Source organism: Bombina bombina, chromosome 2 (assembly GCF_027579735.1).
Source record: "Bombina bombina isolate aBomBom1 chromosome 2, aBomBom1.pri, whole genome shotgun sequence".
In the NCBI taxonomy this organism is placed as follows: domain Eukaryota; kingdom Metazoa; phylum Chordata; class Amphibia; order Anura; family Bombinatoridae; genus Bombina; species Bombina bombina.
In genome coordinates, this window is record NC_069500.1 from 1,446,104,166 (window position 1) to 1,446,127,092 (window position 22,927).

Sequence of the window (22,927 nt, forward strand, 5' to 3'; positions counted from 1 at the left end):
TTTGCTTTTATGCTTGTAATATAATATAATATAACACTGGATTATTTTGCTGTCATGCTTATAATATAATATAACACTACATTATTTTGCTGTCATGCTTATAATATAATATAACACTACATTATTTTGTTTTTATGCTTATGATATAATATAACACTGCATTATTTTGCTGTCATGCTTATAATATAATACAACACTGCATTATTTTGCTGTCATGCTTATAATATAATATAACACTACATTATTTTGCTGTCGTGCTTATAATATAATACTGCATTATTTAGCTGTCATGCTTACAATATAATATAACACTGCATTATTTTGCTGTCATGCTTATAATATAATATAACACTGCATTATTTAGCTGTCATGCTTACAATATAATATAACACTGCATTATTTTGCTGTCATGCTTATAATACAACACTGCATTATTTTGCTGTCATGCTTATAATATAACACTGCATTATTTTGCTGTCATGCTTATAATATAACACTACATTATTTTGCTGTCATGCTTATAATATAATATAACACTGCATTATTTTGCTGTCATGCTTATAATATAACACTGCATTATTTTGCTGTCATGCTTATAATATAATATAACACTGCATTATCTTGCTGTCATGCTTATAATATAACACTGCATTATTTTGCTGTCATGCTTATAATATAACACTACATTATTTTGCTGTAATGCTTATAATATAATATAACACTGCATTATTTTGCTGTCATGCTTATAATATAACACTGCATTATTTTGCTGTCATGCTTATAATATAACACTGCATTATTTTGCTGTCATGCTTATAATATAATATAACACTACATTATTTTGCTGTCATGCTTATAATATAATATAACACTACATTATTTTGCTGTCATGCTTATAATATAATATAATATAACACTGCATTATTTTGCTGTCATGCTTATAATATAATATAACACTACATTATCTTGCTGTCATGCTTATAATATAATATAACACTGCATTATCTTGCTGTCATGCTTATAATATAATATAACACTGCATTATTTTGCTTCCATGCTTATAATATAATCTAACACTACATTATTTTGCTGTCATGCTTATAATATAACACTGCATTATTTTGCTGTCATGCTTATAATATAATATAACACTGCATTATTTTGCTGTCGTGCGTATAATATAATATAACACTGCATTATTTTGCTGTCGTGCGTATAATATAATATAACACTGCATTATTTTGCTTTCATGCTTATAATATAATATAACACTGCATTATTTTGCTTTTATGCTTATAATATAACACTGCATTATTTTGCTGTCATGCTTATAATATAATATAACACTGCATTATTTTGCTTTTATGCTTGTAATATAATATAATATAACACTGCATTATTTTGCTGTCATGCTTATAATATAATATAACACTACATTATTTTGCTGTCATGCTTATAATATAATATAACACTGCATTATTTTGCTTTTATGCTTATAATATAACACTGCATTATTTTGCTGTCATGCTTATAATATAATATAACACTGCATTATTTTGCTTTTATGCTTGTAATATAATATAATATAACACTGGATTATTTTGCTGTCATGCTTATAATATAATATAACACTACATTATTTTGCTGTCATGCTTATAATATAATATAACACTACATTATTTTGTTTTTATGCTTATGATATAATATAACACTGCATTATTTTGCTGTCATGCTTATAATATAATACAACACTGCATTATTTTGCTGTCATGCTTATAATATAATATAACACTACATTATTTTGCTGTCGTGCTTATAATATAATACTGCATTATTTAGCTGTCATGCTTACAATATAATATAACACTGCATTATTTTGCTGTCATGCTTATAATATAATATAACACTGCATTATTTAGCTGTCATGCTTACAATATAATATAACACTGCATTATTTTGCTGTCATGCTTATAATACAACACTGCATTATTTTGCTGTCATGCTTATAATATAACACTGCATTATTTTGCTGTCATGCTTATAATATAACACTACATTATTTTGCTGTCATGCTTATAATATAATATAACACTGCATTATTTTGCTGTCATGCTTATAATATAACACTGCATTATTTTGCTGTCATGCTTATAATATAATATAACACTGCATTATCTTGCTGTCATGCTTATAATATAACACTGCATTATTTTGCTGTCATGCTTATAATATAACACTACATTATTTTGCTGTAATGCTTATAATATAATATAACACTGCATTATTTTGCTGTCATGCTTATAATATAACACTGCATTATTTTGCTGTCATGCTTATAATATAACACTGCATTATTTTGCTGTCATGCTTATAATATAATATAACACTGCATTATTTTGCTGTCATGCTTATAATATAATATAACACTACATTATTTTGCTGTCATGCTTATAATATAATATAATATAACACTGCATTATTTTGCTGTCATGCTTATAATATAATATAACACTACATTATCTTGCTGTCATGCTTATAATATAATATAACACTGCATTATCTTGCTGTCATGCTTATAATATAATATAACACTGCATTATTTTGCTTCCATGCTTATAATATAATCTAACACTACATTATTTTGCTGTCATGCTTATAATATAACACTGCATTATTTTGCTGTCATGCTTATAATATAATATAACACTGCATTATTTTGCTGTCGTGCGTATAATATAATATAACACTGCATTATTTTGCTGTCGTGCGTATAATATAATATAACACTGCATTATTTTGCTTTCATGCTTATAATATAATATAACACTGCATTATTTTGCTTTTATGCTTATAATATAACACTGCATTATTTTGCTGTCATGCTTATAATATAATATAACACTGCATTATTTTGCTTTTATGCTTGTAATATAATATAATATAACACTGCATTATTTTGCTGTCATGCTTATAATATAATATAACACTACATTATTTTGCTGTCATGCTTATAATATAATATAACACTGCATTATTTTGCTTTTATGCTTATAATATAACACTGCATTATTTTGCTGTCATGCTTATAATATAATATAACACTGCATTATTTTGCTTTTATGCTTGTAATATAATATAATATAACACTGGATTATTTTGCTGTCATGCTTATAATATAATATAACACTACATTATTTTGCTGTCATGCTTATAATATAATATAACACTACATTATTTTGTTTTTATGCTTATGATATAATATAACACTGCATTATTTTGCTGTCATGCTTATAATATAATACAACACTGCATTATTTTGCTGTCATGCTTATAATATAATATAACACTACATTATTTTGCTGTCGTGCTTATAATATAATACTGCATTATTTAGCTGTCATGCTTACAATATAATATAACACTGCATTATTTTGCTGTCATGCTTATAATATAATATAACACTGCATTATTTAGCTGTCATGCTTACAATATAATATAACACTGCATTATTTTGCTGTCATGCTTATAATACAACACTGCATTATTTTGCTGTCATGCTTATAATATAACACTGCATTATTTTGCTGTCATGCTTATAATATAACACTACATTATTTTGCTGTCATGCTTATAATATAATATAACACTGCATTATTTTGCTGTCATGCTTATAATATAACACTGCATTATTTTGCTGTCATGCTTATAATATAATATAACACTGCATTATCTTGCTGTCATGCTTATAATATAACACTGCATTATTTTGCTGTCATGCTTATAATATAACACTACATTATTTTGCTGTAATGCTTATAATATAATATAACACTGCATTATTTTGCTGTCATGCTTATAATATAACACTGCATTATTTTGCTGTCATGCTTATAATATAACACTGCATTATTTTGCTGTCATGCTTATAATATAATATAACACTGCATTATTTTGCTGTCATGCTTATAATATAATATAACACTACATTATTTTGCTGTCATGCTTATAATATAATATAATATAACACTGCATTATTTTGCTGTCATGCTTATAATATAATATAACACTACATTATCTTGCTGTCATGCTTATAATATAATATAACACTGCATTATCTTGCTGTCATGCTTATAATATAATATAACACTGCATTATTTTGCTTCCATGCTTATAATATAATCTAACACTACATTATTTTGCTGTCATGCTTATAATATAACACTGCATTATTTTGCTGTCATGCTTATAATATAATATAACACTGCATTATTTTGCTGTCATGCTTATAATATAATATAACACTGCATTATTTTGCTGTCGTGCTTATAATATAATATAACACTGCATTATTTTGCTGTCATGCTTATAATATAATATAACACTGCATTATTTTGCTGTCATGCTTATAATATAATATAACACTGCATTATTTTGCTTTTATGCTTATAATATAACACTGCATTATTTTGCTGTCGTGCGTATAATATAATATAACACTGCATTATTTTGCTGTCGTGCGTATAATATAATATAACACTGCATTATTTTGCTGTCATGCTTATAATATAACACTGCATTATTTTGCTTTTATGCTTATAATATAACACTGCATTATTTTGCTGTCATGCTTATAATATAATATAACACTGCATTATTTTGCTTTTATGCTTGTAATATAATATAATATAACACTGCATTATTTTGCTGTCATGCTTATAATATAATATAACACTACATTATTTTGCTGTCATGCTTATAATATAATATAACACTACATTATTTTGTTTTTATGCTTATGATATAATATAACACTGCATTATTTTGCTGTCATGCTTATAATATAATATAACACTGCATTATTTTGCTGTCATGCTTATAATATAATAGAACACTACATTATTTTGCTGTCATGCTTATAATATAATATAACACTACATTATTTTGCTGTCATGCTTATAATATAACACTACATTATTTTGCTGTCATGCTTATAATATAATATAACACTGCATTATTTTGCTGTCATGCTTATAATATAATATAATATAACACTACATTATTTTGCTGTCATGCTTATAATATAATATAACACTGCATTATTTTGCTGTCATGCTTATAATATAATATAACACAACATTATTTTGCTGTCATGCTTATAATATAATATAACACTACATTATTTTGCTGTCATGCTTATAATATAATATAACACTGCATTATTTTGCTGTCATGCTTATAATATAATATAACACTGCATTTTTTTGGTGTCATGCTTATAATATAATATAACACTGCATTTTTTTGGTGTCATGCTTATAATATAATATAACACTGCATTTTTTTGCTGTCATGCTTATAATATAATATAATATAACACTGCATTATTTTGCTGTCATGCTTATAATATAATATAACACTGCATTATTTTGCTGTCATGCTTATAATATAATATAACACTGCATTATTTTGCTGTCATGCTTATAATATAATATAACACTACATTATTTTGCTGTCATGCTTATAATATAATATAACACTGCATTATTTTGCTGTCATGCTTATAATATAATATAACACTGCATTTTTTTGGTGTCATGCTTATAATATAATATAACACTGCATTTTTTTGGTGTCATGCTTATAATATAATATAACACTGCATTTTTTTGCTGTCATGCTTATAATATAATATAACACTGCATTATTTTGCTGTCATGCTTATAATATAATATAACACTGCATTATTTTGCTGTCATGCTTATAATATAATATAATATAACACTACATTATTTTGCTGTCATGCTTATAATATAATATAATATAACACTACATTATTTTGCTGTCATGCTTATAATATAACACTGCATTATTTTGCTGTCATGCTTATAATATAATATAACACTGCATTATTTTGCTGTCATGCTTATAATATAATATAACACTACATTATTTTGCTGTCATGCTTATAATATAATATAACACTACATTATTTTGCTGTCATGCTTATAATATAATATAACACTGCATTATTTTGCTGTCATGCTTATAATATAATATAACACTGCATTATTTTGCTGTCATGCTTATAATATAATATAACACTGCATTTTTTTGGTGTCATGCTTATAATATAATATAACACTGCATTTTTTTGGTGTCATGCTTATAATATAATATAACACTGCATTTTTTTGCTGTCATGCTTATAATATAATATAATATAACACTGCATTTTTTTGCTGTCATGCTTATAATATAATATAATATAACACTGCATTATTTTGCTGTCATGCTTATAATATAATATAATATAACACTACATTATTTTGCTGTCATGCTTATAATATAATATAACACTACATTATTTTGCTGTCATGCTTATAATATAATATAACACTACATTATTTTGCTGTCATGCTTATAATATAACACTACATTATTTTGCTGTCATGCTTATAATATAATATAACACTGCATTATTTTGCTGTCATGCTTATAATATAATATAATATAACACTACATTATTTTGCTGTCATGCTTATAATATAATATAACACTGCATTATTTTGCTGTCATGCTTATAATATAATATAACACTGCATTATTTTGCTGTCATGCTTATAATATAATATAATATAACACTGCATTATTTTGCTGTCATGCTTATAATATAATATAACAATACATTATTTTGCTGTCATGCTTATAATATAATATAACACTACATTATTTTGCTGTCATGCTTATAATATAATATAACACAACATTATTTTGCTGTCATGCTTATAATATAACACTACATTATTTTGCTGTCATGCTTATAATATAATATAACACTGCATTATTTTGCTGTCATGCTTATAATATAACACTGCATTATTTTGCTGTCATGCTTATAATATAATATAATATAACACTGCATTATTTTGCTGTCATGCTTATAATATAACACTGCATTATTTTGCTGTCATGTTTATAATATAATATAACACTGCATTATTTTGCTGTCATGCTTATAATATAATATAATATAACACTGCATTATTTTGCTGTCATGCTTATAATATAACACTGCATTTTTTTGCTGTCATGCTTATAATATAATATAACACTGCATTATTTTGCTGTCATGCTTATAATATAATATAATATAACACTGCATTATTTTGCTGTCATGCTTATAATATAACACTGCATTATTTTGCTGTCATGCTTATAATATAATATAACACTGCATTATTTTGCTGTCATGCTTATAATATAATATAACACTGCATTATTTTGCTGTCATGCTTATAATATAATATAACACTACATTATTTTGCTGTCATGCTTATAATATAATATAACACTGCATTTTTTTGCTGTCATGCTTATAATATAATATAACACTACATTATTTTGCTGTCATGCTTATAATATAACACTACATTATTTTGCTGTCATGCTTATAATATAATATAACACTGCATTATTTTGCTGTCATGCTTATAATATAATATAATATAACACTGCATTATTTTGCTGTCATGCTTATATTATATAACACTGCATTATTTTGCTGTCATGCTTATAATATAATATAACACTGCATTATTTTGCTGTCATGCTTATAATATAATATAACACTGCATTATTTTGCTGTCATGCTTATAATATAATATAACACAACATTATTTTGCTGTCATGCTTATAATATAATATAACACTGCATTATTTTGCTGTCATGCTTATAATATAATATAATATAACACTGCATTTTTTTGCTGTCATGCTTATAATATAATATAACACTGCATTATTTTGCTGTCATGCTTATAATATAATATAACACTGCATTATTTTGCTGTCATGCTTATAATATAATATAACACTGCATTATTTTGCTGTCATGCTTATAATATAATATAAGTTAGAAAGAAAATGGGAACCTCATAGTGAAATCCATATGTGATATATAATAAAGAAGGTAAATAGTAAAACTCACAATTTTTGAAGGCACTAGATAGTGCGAACAGACAGGCTAACACTTGCAGTAGTCAGCTAGCTGGATACTGATCCTGTATTAAGGTGGAGACCAGTTCTTAGGTCACAGGTAAGATCACAGGGAAGTTTGAATCCAAGTATCAAACAACAGGCTGGAGATATGGTGCAGGCAAACCAACTGTGATGTAATGGTTTGTAAAGTTATTTGTGCAGATAGAGCAAATTCAATCTGAATAATTAGGCAGAAAGACTCCTCCATATAAAAAGGTTAAAAGACAAGTTTAATGTTGCTACAACGCGTTTCTCGACCACACAACACGGTCGTTTCATCAGGTATAAAAATAATATAAAAATACAAGTAAAAAAGTGCTTTTTAAGCTGCCACACTTTCAAATCATCCAATGGACAACGGAGGGTTAAGGTGTCAAGTGTGAAATCAATTATTCACTAATGATGTGTATTTGCAAACAGACAAAGAAATCTGTGATGAGACTTTTTAGGATAAATATATCTAGAAAAATGTGCATATAATGGTTTAAAAAAGGGGTTTTGTTCTGAAAGGAATGATATTAATAAATATGTAATTAAGGATATTTGTAAATTCATAAGATATACTATGAAACACATGTGTTACAATGAAATAGGATAGTATACACTTTGTTGTTGTTTCAGAACCACGGGGAGAGTCAATATATATAGCAAACTGTATACCATTATTTGTGACAATGTTTGGGATAAATCATTGTCTCCAATAAAAATAAATAAGAAGCACAAGTTGGTGTAATGAACCCAGTAACTTAGATAACAGTAAATAGGTGTAACAACTGTCTAAGATAACGTGTGTAGGACAATTAGGGTCGCCACCTCGGCCATGCTTTCCTGGACACTTATGAGTTACACATGCTACAGGGTAAGCAGGGCGGAACATGTATTGTGCCTCTGAACATCACATGAATGAACAGCACAATACATGTTCCTCCGTGCACACCCTGCAGCATGTGTAACTCATAAGTGTTGAGGAAAACATGGCCGAGGTGGTAACCCTAAGGACAATATATGTGGTGTCAAGATGAACAAAAAAAAGGACAACAGGAAAAATTCCTGATCAACATCATATATATGAATAAGTAAATATTCTAAATAAAATAAAAAAAATAAAATTATTTGTTTAAAATTTTTTTTTGCATGAGTTAGTGGGAGCTAGCTGAGTAAGCCCAAAAATTAGTGTGTTATACGCAAAATAAATTTCTGTTTGACTAATGTCAAAATACATAGAAAACATATAATTAAGACCTAAATACAATTGACAAAAAAAGTTTAAATGAAAAATCTTTTTTTGAAATCTTTTTTGGTATGTAAACAACAAAATTTCCATCTAAACAATGAGATGAATAGTTAGATAAACTGATGTGCCCAGCTGTATAAAAATCAACAGCTGAGTATATGGACAATCTATATATGATCTTTTAAAAATTATATATATAAAAAAAAAAATGTAATTATATGTAAAAAAAAATACATGTATAATTAGTGGGAGCTAGCTGAAAAACATGACCCAAAATAATGACAGTTGAAAATATATTCGTTTTATGTTAATAGCCTAAAATGCGAAGAGACCAGATAATTGTATGAGAGATAACTGTATAAAAAAATTTATTATGATGACTTCAAATATATATAAAAAATATTGTATAAAAAATATATATAAAAAATAACATAGACTGTTAAACCTAGCTAAGTGTGAATAGATGGCTTGGTGTGTAAAATAAATTGAGATAGTTTGTTGATAAAAATGTATAATTATGATCTAATGTTAGTGGGAGCTAGCTGAGTGGCCCTAAAAAATAAATGTTTGAACAAAAAAAAAATATTTTTGTTTTTTATTTAACCCATGTTGATATATGAATAAAAAACATGGAATGAAATAAAAAAGTGACATGACAGAAATTGCTGAAAACTATATTGAGTATAGGAAAGGTATGTATATAAAAATCTTTATCATAAAAGTGAGCTTATATAAAACATCTGTGTTTTTGTCTGAACAGAAGGTATGAATAATAAACCTAAAAGTGTGTAGATGATAATGATGGTGATCAGACTGTTTGATAGTGAATATGAAGCTGGTGTGGATGAGTGAAAAAATGTTAATGCAGAAGAGATAGTGAGGAATAAGTGAGAGTGATGTTAATGCAGAAGAGATAGTGAGGAATAAGTGAGAGTGGTGTTAATGCAGAAGAGATAGTGAGGAATAAGTGAGAGTGATGTTAATGCAGAAGAGATAGTGAGGAATAAGTGAGAGTGATGTTAATGCAGAAGAGATAGTGAGGAATAAGTGAGAGTGATGTTAATGCAGAAGAGATAGTGAGCAATAAGTGAGAGTGGTGTTAATGCAGAAGAGATAGTGAGGAATAAGTGAGAGTGGTGTTAATGCAGAAGAGATAGTGAGGAATAAGTGAGAGTGGTGTTAATGCAGAAGAGATAGTGAGGAATAAGTGAGAGTGGTGTTAATGCAGAAGAGATAGTGAGGAATAAGTGAGAGTGATGTTAATGCAGAAGAGATAGTGAGGAATAAGTGAGAGTGATGTTAATGTTTAGAAGAGATAGTGAGGAATAAGTGAGAGTGATGTTAATGCAGAAGAGATAGTGAGGAATAAGTGAGAGTGATGTTAATGTTTAGAAGAGATAGTGAGGAATAAGTGAGAGTGGTGTTAATGCAGAAGAGATAGTGAGGAATAAGTGAGAGTGATGTTAATGCAGAAGAGATAGTGAGGAATAAGTGAGAGTGATGTTAATGCAGAAGAGATAGTGAGGAATAAGTGAGAGTGATGTTAATGCAGAAGAGATAGTGAGGAATAAGTGAGAGTGATGTTAATGCAGAAGAGATAGTGAGGAATAAGTGAGAGTGATGTTAATGCAGAAGAGATAGTGAGGAATAAGTGAGAGTGATGTTAATGCAGAAGAGATAGTGAGGAATAAGTGAGAGTGGTGTTAATGCAGAAGAGATAGTGAGGAATAAGTGAGAGTGATGTTAATGCAGAAGAGATAGTGAGGAATAAGTGAGAGTGATGTTAATGCAGAAGAGATAGTGAGGAATAAGTGAGAGTGATGTTAATGCAGAAGAGATAGTGAGGAATAAGTGAGAGTGATGTTAATGCAGAAGAGATTGTGAGGAATAAGTGAGAGTGATGTTAATGCAGAAGAGATAGTGAGGAATAAGTGAGAGTGGTGTTAATGCAGAAGAGATAGTGAGGAATAAGTGAGAGTGATGTTAATGCAGAAGAGATAGTGAGGAATAAGTGAGAGTGGTGTTAATGCAGAAGAGATAGTGAGGAATACGTGAGAGTGGTGTTAATGCAGAAGAGATAGTGAGGAATAAGTGAGAGTGGTGTTAATGCAGAAGAGATAGTGAGGAATAAGTGAGAGTGATGTTAATGCAGAAGAGATAGTGAGGAATAAGTGAGAGTGATGTTAATGCAGAAGAGATAGTGAGGAATAAGTGAGAGTGGTGTTAATGCAGAAGAGATAGTGAGGAATAAGTGAGAGTGATGTTAATGCAGAAGAGATAGTGAGGAATAAGTGAGAGTGGTGTTAATGCAGAAGAGATAGTGAGGAATAAGTGAGAGTGGTGTTAATGCAGAAGAGATAGTGAGGAATAAGTGAGAGTGGTGTTAATGCAGAAGAGATAGTGAGGAATAAGTGAGAGTGATGTTAATGCAGAAGAGATAGTGAGGAATAAGTGAGAGTGATGTTAATGCAGAAGAGATAGTGAGGAATAAGTGAGAGTGATGTTAATGCAGAAGAGATAGTGAGGAATAAGTGAGAGTGGTGTTAATGCAGAAGAGATAGTGAGGAATAAGTGAGAGTGATGTTAATGCAGAAGAGATAGTGAGGAATAAGTGAGAGTGGTGTTAATGCAGAAGAGATAGTGAGGAATAAGTGAGAGTGATGTTAATGCAGAAGAGATAGTGAGGAATAAGTGAGAGTGATGTTAATGCAGAAGAGATAGTGAGGAATAAGTGAGAGTGATGTTAATGCAGAAGAGATAGTGAGGAATAAGTGAGAGTGGTGTTAATGCAGAAGAGATAGTGAGGAATAAGTGAGAGTGATGTTAATGCAGAAGAGATAGTGAGGAATAAGTGAGAGTGGTGTTAATGCAGAAGAGATAGTGAGGAATAAGTGAGAGTGATGTTAATGCAGAAGAGATAGTGAGGAATAAGTGAGAGTGGTGTTAATGCAGAAGAGATAGTGAGCAATAAGTGAGAGTGGTGTTAATGCAGAAGAGATAGTGAGGAATAAGTGAGAGTGGTGTTAATGCAGAAGAGATAGTGAGGAATAAGTGAGAGTGGTGTTAATGCAGAAGAGATAGTGAGGAATAAGTGAGAGTGGTGTTAATGCAGAAGAGATAGTGAGGAATAAGTGAGAGTGATGTTAATGCAGAAGAGATAGTGAGGAATAAATGGGAGTAAGGTTAATGTTTAGAAGAAAGTGAATCAGAAAGAGTGTATTCAATTGAACACTGCTAGATCTGCATTAGAATTTAAACCAAGAGGGAAAAAGGTCTGCAATTTATGAATCTGACGAAGTCTGACTAATCGGTTGTAATCAGAAGATTTAGATATATAAGGATTATTAGAATGATGGGTATTGTAATAATTAGGAATGCTAGTCTCTAGTACCTGTTCTGTGTGACCCTGTAGTGCCACCCTCTAGTGTTATCTCTGTGTGACCCCCATGTGCCTGCTCTGTGTGACCCCCTTGTGCCTGCTCTGTGTGACCCCCTTGTGCCTGCTCTGTGTGACCCCCTTCTGCCTGCTCTGTGTGACCCCCTTGTGCCTGCTCTGTGTGACCCCTCTAGTACCTGTTCTGTGTGACCCTGTAGTGCCACCCTCTAGTGTTAGCTCTGTGTGACCCCTCTAGTGTCCCCTTGTTCCTGCTTTGTGTGACCCCTCTAGTGCCCCCTTTTGCCTGCTCTGTGTGACCCCTCTAGTGCCCCCTTGTGCCTGCTCTGTGTGACCCCTCTAGTGCCCCCTTGTGCCTGCTCTGTGTGACCCCCTCTAGTGCCCCCTTGTGCCTGCTCTGTGTGACCCCCTCTAGTGCCCCCTTGTGCCTGCTCTGTGTGACCCCCTCTAGTGCCCCCTTGTGCCTGCTCTGTGTGACCCCCTCTAGTGCCCCCTTGTGCCTGCTCTGTGTGACCCTTTAGTGCCGCCCTCTAGTGCCTGCTCTGTGTGACCCTTTAGTGCCACCCTCTAGTGCCTGCTCTGTGTGACCCTTTAGTGCCACCCTCTAGTGCCTGCTCTGTGTGACCCCTCTAGTGCCTGCTCTGTGTGACCCTTTAGTGCCGCCCTCTAGTGCCTGCTCTGTGTGACCCTTTAGTGCCGCCCTCTAGTGCCTGCTCTGTGTGACCCTTTAGTGCCACCCTCTAGTGCCTGCTCTGTGTGACCCTTTAGTGCCGCCCTCTAGTGCCTGCTCTGTGTGACCCTTTAGTGCCACCCTCTAGTGCCTGCTCTGTGTGACCCTTTAGTGCCGCCCTCTAGTGCCTGCTCTGTGTGACCCTTTAGTGCCACCCTCTAGTGCCTGCTCTGTGTGACCCTTTAGTGCCGCCCTCTAGTGCCTGCTCTGTGTGACCCTTTAGTGCCGCCCTCTAGTGCCTGCTCTGTGTGACCCTTTAGTGCCGCCCTCTAGTGCCTGCTCTGTGTGACCCTTTAGTGCCGCCCTCTAGTGCCTGCTCTGTGTGACCCTTTAGTGCCGCCCTCTAGTGCCTGCTCTGTGTGACCCTTTAGTGCCGCCCTCTAGTGCCTGCTCTGTGTGACCCCTCTAGTGCCTGCTCTGTGTGACCCTTTAGTGCCGTCCTCTAGTGCCTGCTCTGTGTGACCCTTTAGTGCCGCCCTCTAGTGCCTGCTCTGTGTGACCCTTTAGTGCCGCCCTCTAGTGCCTGCTCTGTGCGACCCTTTAGTGCCGCCCTCTAGTGCCTGCTCTGTGTGACTCTTTAGTGCCGCCCTCTAGTGCCTGCTCTGTGTGACCCTTTAGTGCCGCCCTCTAGTGCCTGCTCTGTGTGACCCCTCTAGTGCCCCCTTGTGCCTGCTCTGTGTGACCCCTCTAGTGCCCCCTTGTGCCTGCTCTGTGTGATCCCTCTAGTGCCCCCTTGTGCCTGCTCTGTGTGACCCCTCTAGTGCCCCCTTGTGCCTGCTCTGTGTGACCCCTCTAGTGCCCCCTTGTGCCTGCTCTGTGTGACCCCTCTAGTGCCCCCTTGTGCCTGCTCTGTGTGACCCCTCTAGTGCCCCCTTATACCTGCTCTGTGTGACCCCTCTAGTGCCCCCTTGTGCCTGCTTTGTGTGACCCAACCTAGTGCCCCCTTGTGCCTGCTCTGTGTGACCCCTCTAGTGCCCTCTTGTGCCTGCTCTGTGTGACCCTTTAGTGCCGCCCTCTAGTGCCTGCTCTGTGTGACCCTTTAGTGCCGTCCTCTAGTGCCTGCTCTGTGTGACCCTTTAGTGCCGCCCTCTAGTGGCTGCTCTGTGTGACCCTTTAGTGCCGCCCTCTAGTGCCTGCTCTGTGTGACCCTTTAGTGCCGCCCTCTAGTGGCTGCTCTGTGTGACCCTTTAGTGCCGCCCTCCAGTGCCTGCTCTGTGTGACCCTTTAGTGCCGCCCTCTAGTGCCTGCTCTGTGTGACCCTTTAGTGCCGCCCTCTAGTGTTAGCTCTGTGTGACCCTTTAGTGCCGCCCTCTAGTGCCTGCTCTGTGTGACCCTTTAGTGCCACCCTCTAGTGCCTGCTCTGTGTGACCCTTTAGTCCCGCCCTCTAGTGCCTGCTCTGTGTGACCCCCTCTAGTGCCCCCTTGTGCCTGCTCTGTGTGACCCCCTCTAGTGCCCCCTTGTGCCTGCTCTGTGTGACCCTTTAGTGCTGCCCTCTAGTGCCTGCTCTGTATGACCCTTTAGTGCCACCCTCTAGTGCCTGCTCTGTGTGACCCTTTAGTGCCACCCTCTAGTGCCTGCTCTGTGTGACCTTTTAGTGCCACCCTCTAGTGCCTGCTCTGTGTGACCCTTTAGTGCCACCCTCTAGTGCCTGCTCTGTGTGACCCTTTAGTGCCACCCTCTAGTGCCTGCTCTGTGTGACCCTTTAGTGCCACCCTCTAGTGCCTGCTCTGTGTGACCCTTTAGTGCCACCCTCTAGTGCCTGCTCTGTGTGACCCTTTAGTGCCACAATCTAGTGCCTGCTCTGTGTGACCCTTTAGTGCCCCCTTGTGACTGATCTGTGTGACCTCCTTGTGCCTGCTCTGTGTGACCCCTCTAGTACCACTCTAGTACCTGTTCTGTGTGACCCTGTAGTGCCACCCTCTAGTGTTAGCTCTGTGTGACCCCTCTAGTGCCCCCTTGTTGCTACTCTGTGTGACCCCTCTAGTGCCCTCTTGTTCCTACTCTGTGTGACCCCTCTAGTGCCCCCTTGTTCCTACTCTGTGTGACCCCTCTAGTGCCCCCTTGTTCCTACTCTGTGTGACCCCTCTAGTGCCCCCTTTTGCCTGCTCTGTGTGACCCCTCTAGTGCCCTCTTGTGCCTGCTCTGTGTGACCACTCTAGTGCCCTCTTGTGCCTGCTCTGTGTGACCCCTCTAGTGCCCTCTTGTGCCTGCTCTGTGTGACCCCTCTAGTGCCTGCTTTGTGTGACCCTGTCATGCCTACTGTGTAACTCTTCTAGTGCCTGCTCTGTGTGACTCTGTAGTGACACCCTGTATAGCCTGCTGTGTCACCCTGTAGTGACAACCTCTAGTGCCTGCTCTGTGTGATCCCTCTAGTGCCACTCTAGTACCTGTTCTGTAAGACCCTGTAGTGCCACCCGCTTGTTCCTGCTCTGTGTGACCCCTCTAGTGCCTGCTCTGTGTGACCCTGTAGTGCCACCCTGTTGTGCCTGCTCTGTGTGACCCTGTAGTACCACCCTCTAGTGTTTGCTCTGTGTGACCCCTGTAGTGCCCCTTGTGCCTGCTCTGTGTGACCCCTCTAGTGCCCCCTTGTGCCTGCTCTGTATGACCCCTCTAGTGCCTGTTTTGTGTGCTACTCTAGTGCCTACTTTGTGTGATCCTGGCATGCCACCCGCTTGTTCCTGCTCTGTGTGACCCTGTAGTGCCACCCACTTGTTCCTGCTCTGTGTGACCCCTCTAGTGCCATCCTCTAGTGCCTGCTCTGTGTGACCCTGTTGTGCCACCCTTTAGTGCCTGCTCTGTGTGACCCTGCAGTGCCACCCACTTGTTCCTGCTCTGTATGACCCCTCTAGTGCCTGTTTTGTGTGCCACTCTAGTGCCTACTTTGTGTGATCCTGTCGTGCCACCTGCTTGTTCCTGCTCTGTGTGACCCTGTAGTGCCACCCACTTGTTACTGCTCTGTGTGACCCCTCTAGTGCCATCCTCTAGTGCCTGCTCTGTGTGACCCTGTAGTGCCACCCACTTGTTCCTGCTCTATGTGACCCCTCTAGTGCCATCCTCTAGTGCCTGCTCTGTGTGACCCTGTAGTGCCACCCACTTGTTCCTGCTCTATGTGACCCCTCTAGTGCCATCCTCTAGTGCCTGCTCTGTGTGACCCTGTAGTGCCACCCACTTGTTCCTGCTCTATGTGACCCCTCTAGTGCCATCCTCTGTGTGACCCTGCTCTGTGTGACCCTGTAGTGCCACTTGTTCCTGCTCTATGTGACCCCTCTAGTGCCATCCTCTAGTGCCTGCTCTGTGTGACCCTGTTGTGCCACCCTTTAGCGCCTGCTCTATGTGACCCTGTAGTGCCACCCTCTTGTTTCTGCTCCGTGACCCCTCTAGTGACATCCTTTAGTGCCTGCTCTGTGTGACCCTGTTGTGCCACCGCTTGTGCCTGCTCTGTGTGACACTGTTGTGCCACCGCTTGTGCCTGCTCTGTGACCCTGTCATACCACCCACTTGTGCCTGCTCTTTGACCCTATAGTGCCACCCGCTTGTGCCTGCTCTGTATCACCCCTCTAGTGCAACTCTAGTGCCACCCTCTAATGCCTGTTATGTGTGACCCTCTAGTGACACCCTCTAGTGCCTGCTCTGTGTGACCCTGTAGTGCCACCCTCTAGTGTTACCTCTGTGTGACCCCTCTAGTGCCACCCTCTAGTACCTGCTCTGTGTGACCCTGTAGTGCCACCCTCTAGTGTTAGCTCTGTGTGATCCCTCTAGTGCCTGTTCTCTGTGACCCTGTAGTGACACCCTTTAGTGCCTGCTCTGTGCTAGTGCCTGCTCTGTGTGACCCTATACTGACATCCTCTAGTGCCTGTTCTGTGTGACCCTGTAGTAACACCCTCTAGTACCTGCTATGTGTGACCCCTCTAGTGCCTGCTCTATATGACCATTTAGTGCCTCCTTGTGCCTGCTCTGTGTGACCCTTTAGTGCCCCCTTGTGCCTGGTCTGTGTGACCCTCTAGTGCCACCCGCTTGTGCCTTCTCTGTGTGACCCTTTAGTGCCTGCTCTGTGTGACCCTTTAGTGCCCCCTTGTGCCTGGTCTGTGTGACCCTCTAGTGCCACCCGCTTGTGCCTGCACTGTGTGACCCTTTAGTGCCTGCTCTGTGTGACCCTTTTAGTGCCTGCTCTGTGTGACCCTTTAGTGCCCCCTTGTGCCTGGTCTGTGTGACCCTCTAGTGCCACCCACGTGTGCCTTCTCTGTGTGACCCCTCTAGTGCCTGCTCTGTGTGACCCTGTAGTGCCACCCTCTAGTGCCTGCTCTGTGTGACCCTTTAGCACCCCTTTGTGCCTGCTCTGTGTGACCCGCTTGTGCCCCATTGTGCCTTAATTAGACACTTGACCACAGCTTAGAGCAGCAGTTATAGTTTTATACTGGATTAAAAAAACAGAAAAAGTAGGCAGGTATGGTCAAATAGAAATAAGCCCTAATATAGCTGCTGGTCAAATCCTGTAAACCTCAGTCCAGTACAAAGTGGGTAATTATCCCCATTAACCTGTGTTACACAAATAAAAAAATATCCCTTTATTATTATTATTATTATTATTATTATCATCAGGTATTTGTAGAGCGCCAACAGATTCCGCAGCGCTGTAAACATAGTCGGTATACAGGATAGCTTTTGTAGGGGTCAAGTGGGTAGAGGGCCCTGCCGAGAGTTTCACTGTTGTAGTCGGCTCTTGTGAAGCGATCTGCAAACAGCTGGGCCCATAGGCTTACATTCTAAGGGGTTCAAGGGGAAAGCAATGGAGTTAGAAAAAGTTAGTGTTGGTTGTATGCATCCCTGAATAGTAGAGTTGTTAGGGAGCGCCTGAAGCTGTAAAAACTAGGGGAGAGTCTTATGGAGTGAGGCAGGGAATTCCACAAGATGGCGGCCAGTCTGGAGAAGTCCTGTAAACAGGAATGTGAGGAAGTAACAAGAGAGGAGGAGAGGAGGAGATCCTGAGCTGATCGAAGGGGACGGGAGGGAGAGTATCTAGAGACAAGGTCTGAGATGTAGGGGGGAGCAGTGCAGTTGAGGACTTTGTATGTCAGAGTGAGGATTTTGTGTTTAATCCTAGAGGCAAGAGGAAGCCAGTGAAGGGATTGGCAGAGAGGTGCAGCAGATGAAGAGCGGCGAGTAAGGAAGATGAGCCTGGCAGAGGCATTCATAATGGATTGTAAAGGAGCTATGCGGCAGCTAGGTAGACCAGAGAGGACGGAATTGCAGTAGTCGAGGCGGGAAAGGATGAGAGAGTGGATTCAAATCTTAGTTGTGTCTTGTGTAAGGAAATGTCTAATTTTAGAGATGTTTTTAAGGTGGAAGCGGCAGGCTTTAGCCAAGGACTGGATGTGAGGAGTGAAGGAAAGATCTGAGTCAAGTGTGACCCCAAGACATCGGGCATGCGGGGTAGGGGTAATGATGGAATTATCAGCAGTTATAGAAATTTGGGGGTGGAGACATTTCTATGGTCTACCGGTGACTCTTAAGCCTCCTCTCAGGAGCGTAATGGGATGGCAAACTGCTAAGCTCACGTGTAACTGCCAGGGCAATTATTAAAAGAAGCTGGGTATTCCCGTACTAGCCTGGGTAAAAAAACACCATTATTACATAAGAAACCATATTAGCAAATTAGTGGAGGTATACAGATAGCCTCAATCAGGACCAAACCCTGCCTGTAGGTGCCTGACGCGCGCTTCGCACTGAAGCTTTGTCAAAGGCAAAATCTAGTTAGTCATGTTTTTAAGTGTTTGTAATTAAAGGTTTTAATATTGTGTCCCTGGTGAGGTGAGACTTTGTTCATATCTAATGAATATTGAGTTTTGATGAGTGCTATGGGGATGCTACGTTTTCTTTTCATTTGATTTAATGCATTCTGCATCCAGCACCCTCTGTAGGAAAGGGCTGCATCCCTCCCATTCAGGGACATATTTGGTACATTTTTCTACTCTTTATTATATACATAGTTTTATAGTGGTCAGTAACTCTGTATTTGTTAAGGTGTCACTTGAATCAATTGATTTAATTATATCTAATGTATTCACTTAAATTTAATGCAAACTTGGTGATCAAATCTTTAATCATTTATTTTTAACTAGAAACCTCTTGCAATGAGTCATTTCTAGATATAATTATAGCACAGGACACCACTTCTCTACTGCGGCTTTAAATGCAAATATTTCTCTCTGGGACCATTGCCAAACAAAAGATACCAAAACACCTCTCTCTTCTCAAGCTCCAAGGTTCATTTTTACTTAAAGGGACACTGAACCCAAATGTTTTCTTTTGTAATTCAGATAGAGCATGCCATTTTAAGCAACTCTAATTTACTCCTATTATAAAATTTTCTTTATTCTCTTGTTATCTTTATTTGAAATGCAAGAATGTAAGTTTAGATGCCGGCGCATCTTTTTTTGGAAACAACCTGGGTTGTTCTTGCTGATTGGTTGATAAATTCATCCACCAATAAAAAGTGCTGTCCAGAGTGCTGAACAAAAAAAAAAAAGCTTAGATGCCTTCTTTTTCAAATAAAGATAGCAAGAGAACGAAGAAAAATTGATAATAGGAGTCAATTAGAAAGTTGCTAACAATTGCATGCTCTATCTGAATCCTGAAAGAAATTTTTTGGATTCAGTGTTCCTTTAAAGGAGAGCTATTGTTTTCTGCATAAAGCAACACAATTTACATTTCAGCCTGATAAACGCTAATGATTTTCACAAAAAACAAATAGGTTAACTAATTAATAGAACCTTAGACGTGCCTCCAAAGGGTTAAATTGTATTACACCATGTAATTATATACTAAGTTACAAGTGGCGCGCTAACTGTAGTGCACAAGTGATATGGGGTATTTATCGGCTCTTTGTGCGCAACAAAAATAGCGCACATATTACAAGTTGAAAGTAAACGCGTTAGCTGGAGCGCAATATAATTTAACACAGTAAAAATACATTTAACAGTACAGCTATACTCATATTAACATTGAAAAAAAGTTAAAAAAATGCAGTGAAAATTATAAGGGCTCAAAGATATGAGGTCTCAGATGCTAGAAAAGGGCTGCAAATGGTGATACATACATATACATGTCTAAAGGTGTGTGTGTGTGTATGTATATATATATATATATATATATATATGTGTATGTGAGTGTGTGCAGGGGGAGAGGGAGCCACAGAGGGGCAAATTAGGCAGTCGTCTAGCGTGCAACCAGCCCCAACCCGGGTTCCCCAGACTCTGCCAGTATGTGTGTGAGTTTAAATGTGTGAACATATTTATTTAAGTGTGTGTGTGTGAAGTGACACCAACACAACACATAAAAGTGTTGTATATGGTCCCACAAGGTTCTGCTTCATTGGAGCCTGTCACCTACCTGTGCTGATTTGGGAGTAATTATAGGTTTCACTTGGTCCGGTAACCTCATGTCGGAGCGATCACGGTTATGGTAAATCCTCTCTCCTGTGCTGGGATTCAGCAAACAAATAACCAGGCACCCCAGAACTGGGCCAACACCAGTAGCCATTGCCATCTGCGTCACGTGTAATGATGATATCACCCGGACACAGATCTTGTCACTTTATCCTCTCAGCTGTGTCTGATGGTTTCTTGTGTCTCCTGCTGTTTCACAGGTCGTTTAAACCTCTGCTCTCAATGAGCGTCGTTTGTCTGATCTGATAGCAAGAGACAAGTAATAAAACCCTTGTGAATATTCCTCATTAGTAACTATCTGACATCAGATTTCCTGCGACATCACACCTCAATATAAAACTGAACACGTGAAAAACTGTAATAAACTCCTATTAACCCACCTAGTGCAAGTAACGTATCTTAACTGATCATAGTATCAGTCGGTGACAGCTCATGGCTCTGATGATCAAGGATTCTCATGTTTATAAAGAAATTGTAGTGCAGACTTTACAGGGGCTGAACTCACTGAGGCCCTAATATTCAAGACATTGACAGACCAGCAAGAAATTGAGGTTCCCTGGGTATGCCAGGCTTGCCTTCTGTCGGTATATCATAAAAAAGTGGGCTGAACCTCGTTGTGCTGACAAGTGGTGATGTGTCTCCTTTAGGATTTAACGGGGATCACAACTTCAGCAAAAGTCCGCTAACATCTCTAGTGAGCTGCGATGAAGGCAGGGGCGTCTGTCTTCAGAGTGCGTTTACACAAAATACACTGTGTGTTACTCCCAAGGAACCCTCAGGAAACTACCTCAGAAAATCTATATCATCCAAATCGATTTTGTTAATAAAGACAAAATACAAATTCCTATTAAAAGTATAGGAACTGGCTATTGTATATTATAATGTTCTATGTATGTAAATTATAAACGTGATTGTACTAATATTCTATTGTGTCCTTAGGCGAAATGCGATTGCGCATTCTCAAAATTCATATTTACATTATATTGAAAATGAAGGGTCTGTCTTGTGAAATTTTCTAAGCATTTTAAACAAGCTAGTCTCACTAATTTGTCTCACCAGATAATTCATAAACTTATTTTAACTAACAGAAAAGTAATATATACTAAAATATAGACAAAAGCAAGTTAAATTGTAGTGAAAACATTTCATTTTAATTTGTAATTGATGCAAACTGAGCCTTTATATCAGCCCCAGGGGTTCTCCAATTACCTTCTCTCTCCCATGTGAAATTTTCTATCTCAGAGAGCTTCATTACTTTCTATGTCCAAGACTAGAAGTTGTGCGCTAAACCCGGTGCGTAAATAACGCAAAATTTTTTGCGTTATTGCACTTTGCATAGCGCTGCCATTACAAGTTACAAAAAAACCTCCTTGCGCTGTGCATTATGGTGTGATAAGCTCCATAACGCACAAAACCCAAGACCTGAGTTTACGTGCTCATGCATGCTTTCCCCAATAGACATCAGTGGGGAGAAAGTGTTAGAAAAAAACTAACATCTGCAATCGCAGAATAGAGATCGCCGTAACGCAATCCCCATTGATGTCTTTGGGGAAAAGAAAGTTATGTTAAAACCTAACACCCTAACATAAACCCCTAGTCTAAACACCCCTAATTCGCCGCCCCCTGACATCGCCAACACTAAATAAAATGATTAACCCCTAATCCACCACCCCAGACATCACAGACACTTAATAAACCTTATTAACCCCTAAACCGCCTTCCCCTCACATCGCTACTAATAAACTAAACCTTTTAACCCCTAAACCACCGCCCCCACATCGCTACTAATAAACTAAACCTATTAACCCCTAAACCGCTGGCCCCCCACATTGCTACTAATAAAGTTGACTGGTGTGGGTTTCGACTTTGGCCGGGAAGGGGAGTAGAGAGATGGGGCGGTAGTTATTCGGGTCCGTGGGGTCTGCCGAGGGTTTCTTCAGCAGGGGTTTCAGTTCCTCATGCTTCCAGATATCCGGGAAGGTGCCGGTTTTGATGGAGCAGTTGATGGTGCGGCCGGAGTTAAGGGGCGATGATGTTGCTTGCTTTGTTGAATATGTGATGGGGGCATGGGTCCGAGGGTGCACCA

The 22,927-nt window shown here is 37.7% G+C and overlaps 1 protein-coding gene across 1 annotated transcript in view; it reads right to left on the bottom strand.

Annotated features, from left to right (window-relative positions):
- Positions 1–21,079, bottom strand: part of LOC128647621 (matrix metalloproteinase-21) — a 256,538-nt gene extending 235,459 nt beyond the window's left edge. Inside the window, exon 1 of the mRNA XM_053700376.1 lies at positions 20,786–21,079. Within this exon, the coding sequence (XP_053556351.1) occupies positions 20,786–20,941 (156 nt within the window). The 5' untranslated portion in view covers positions 20,942–21,079. The remainder of the gene's footprint in view (positions 1–20,785) is intronic.
- Positions 21,080–22,927: the final 1,848 nt, after the last annotated feature.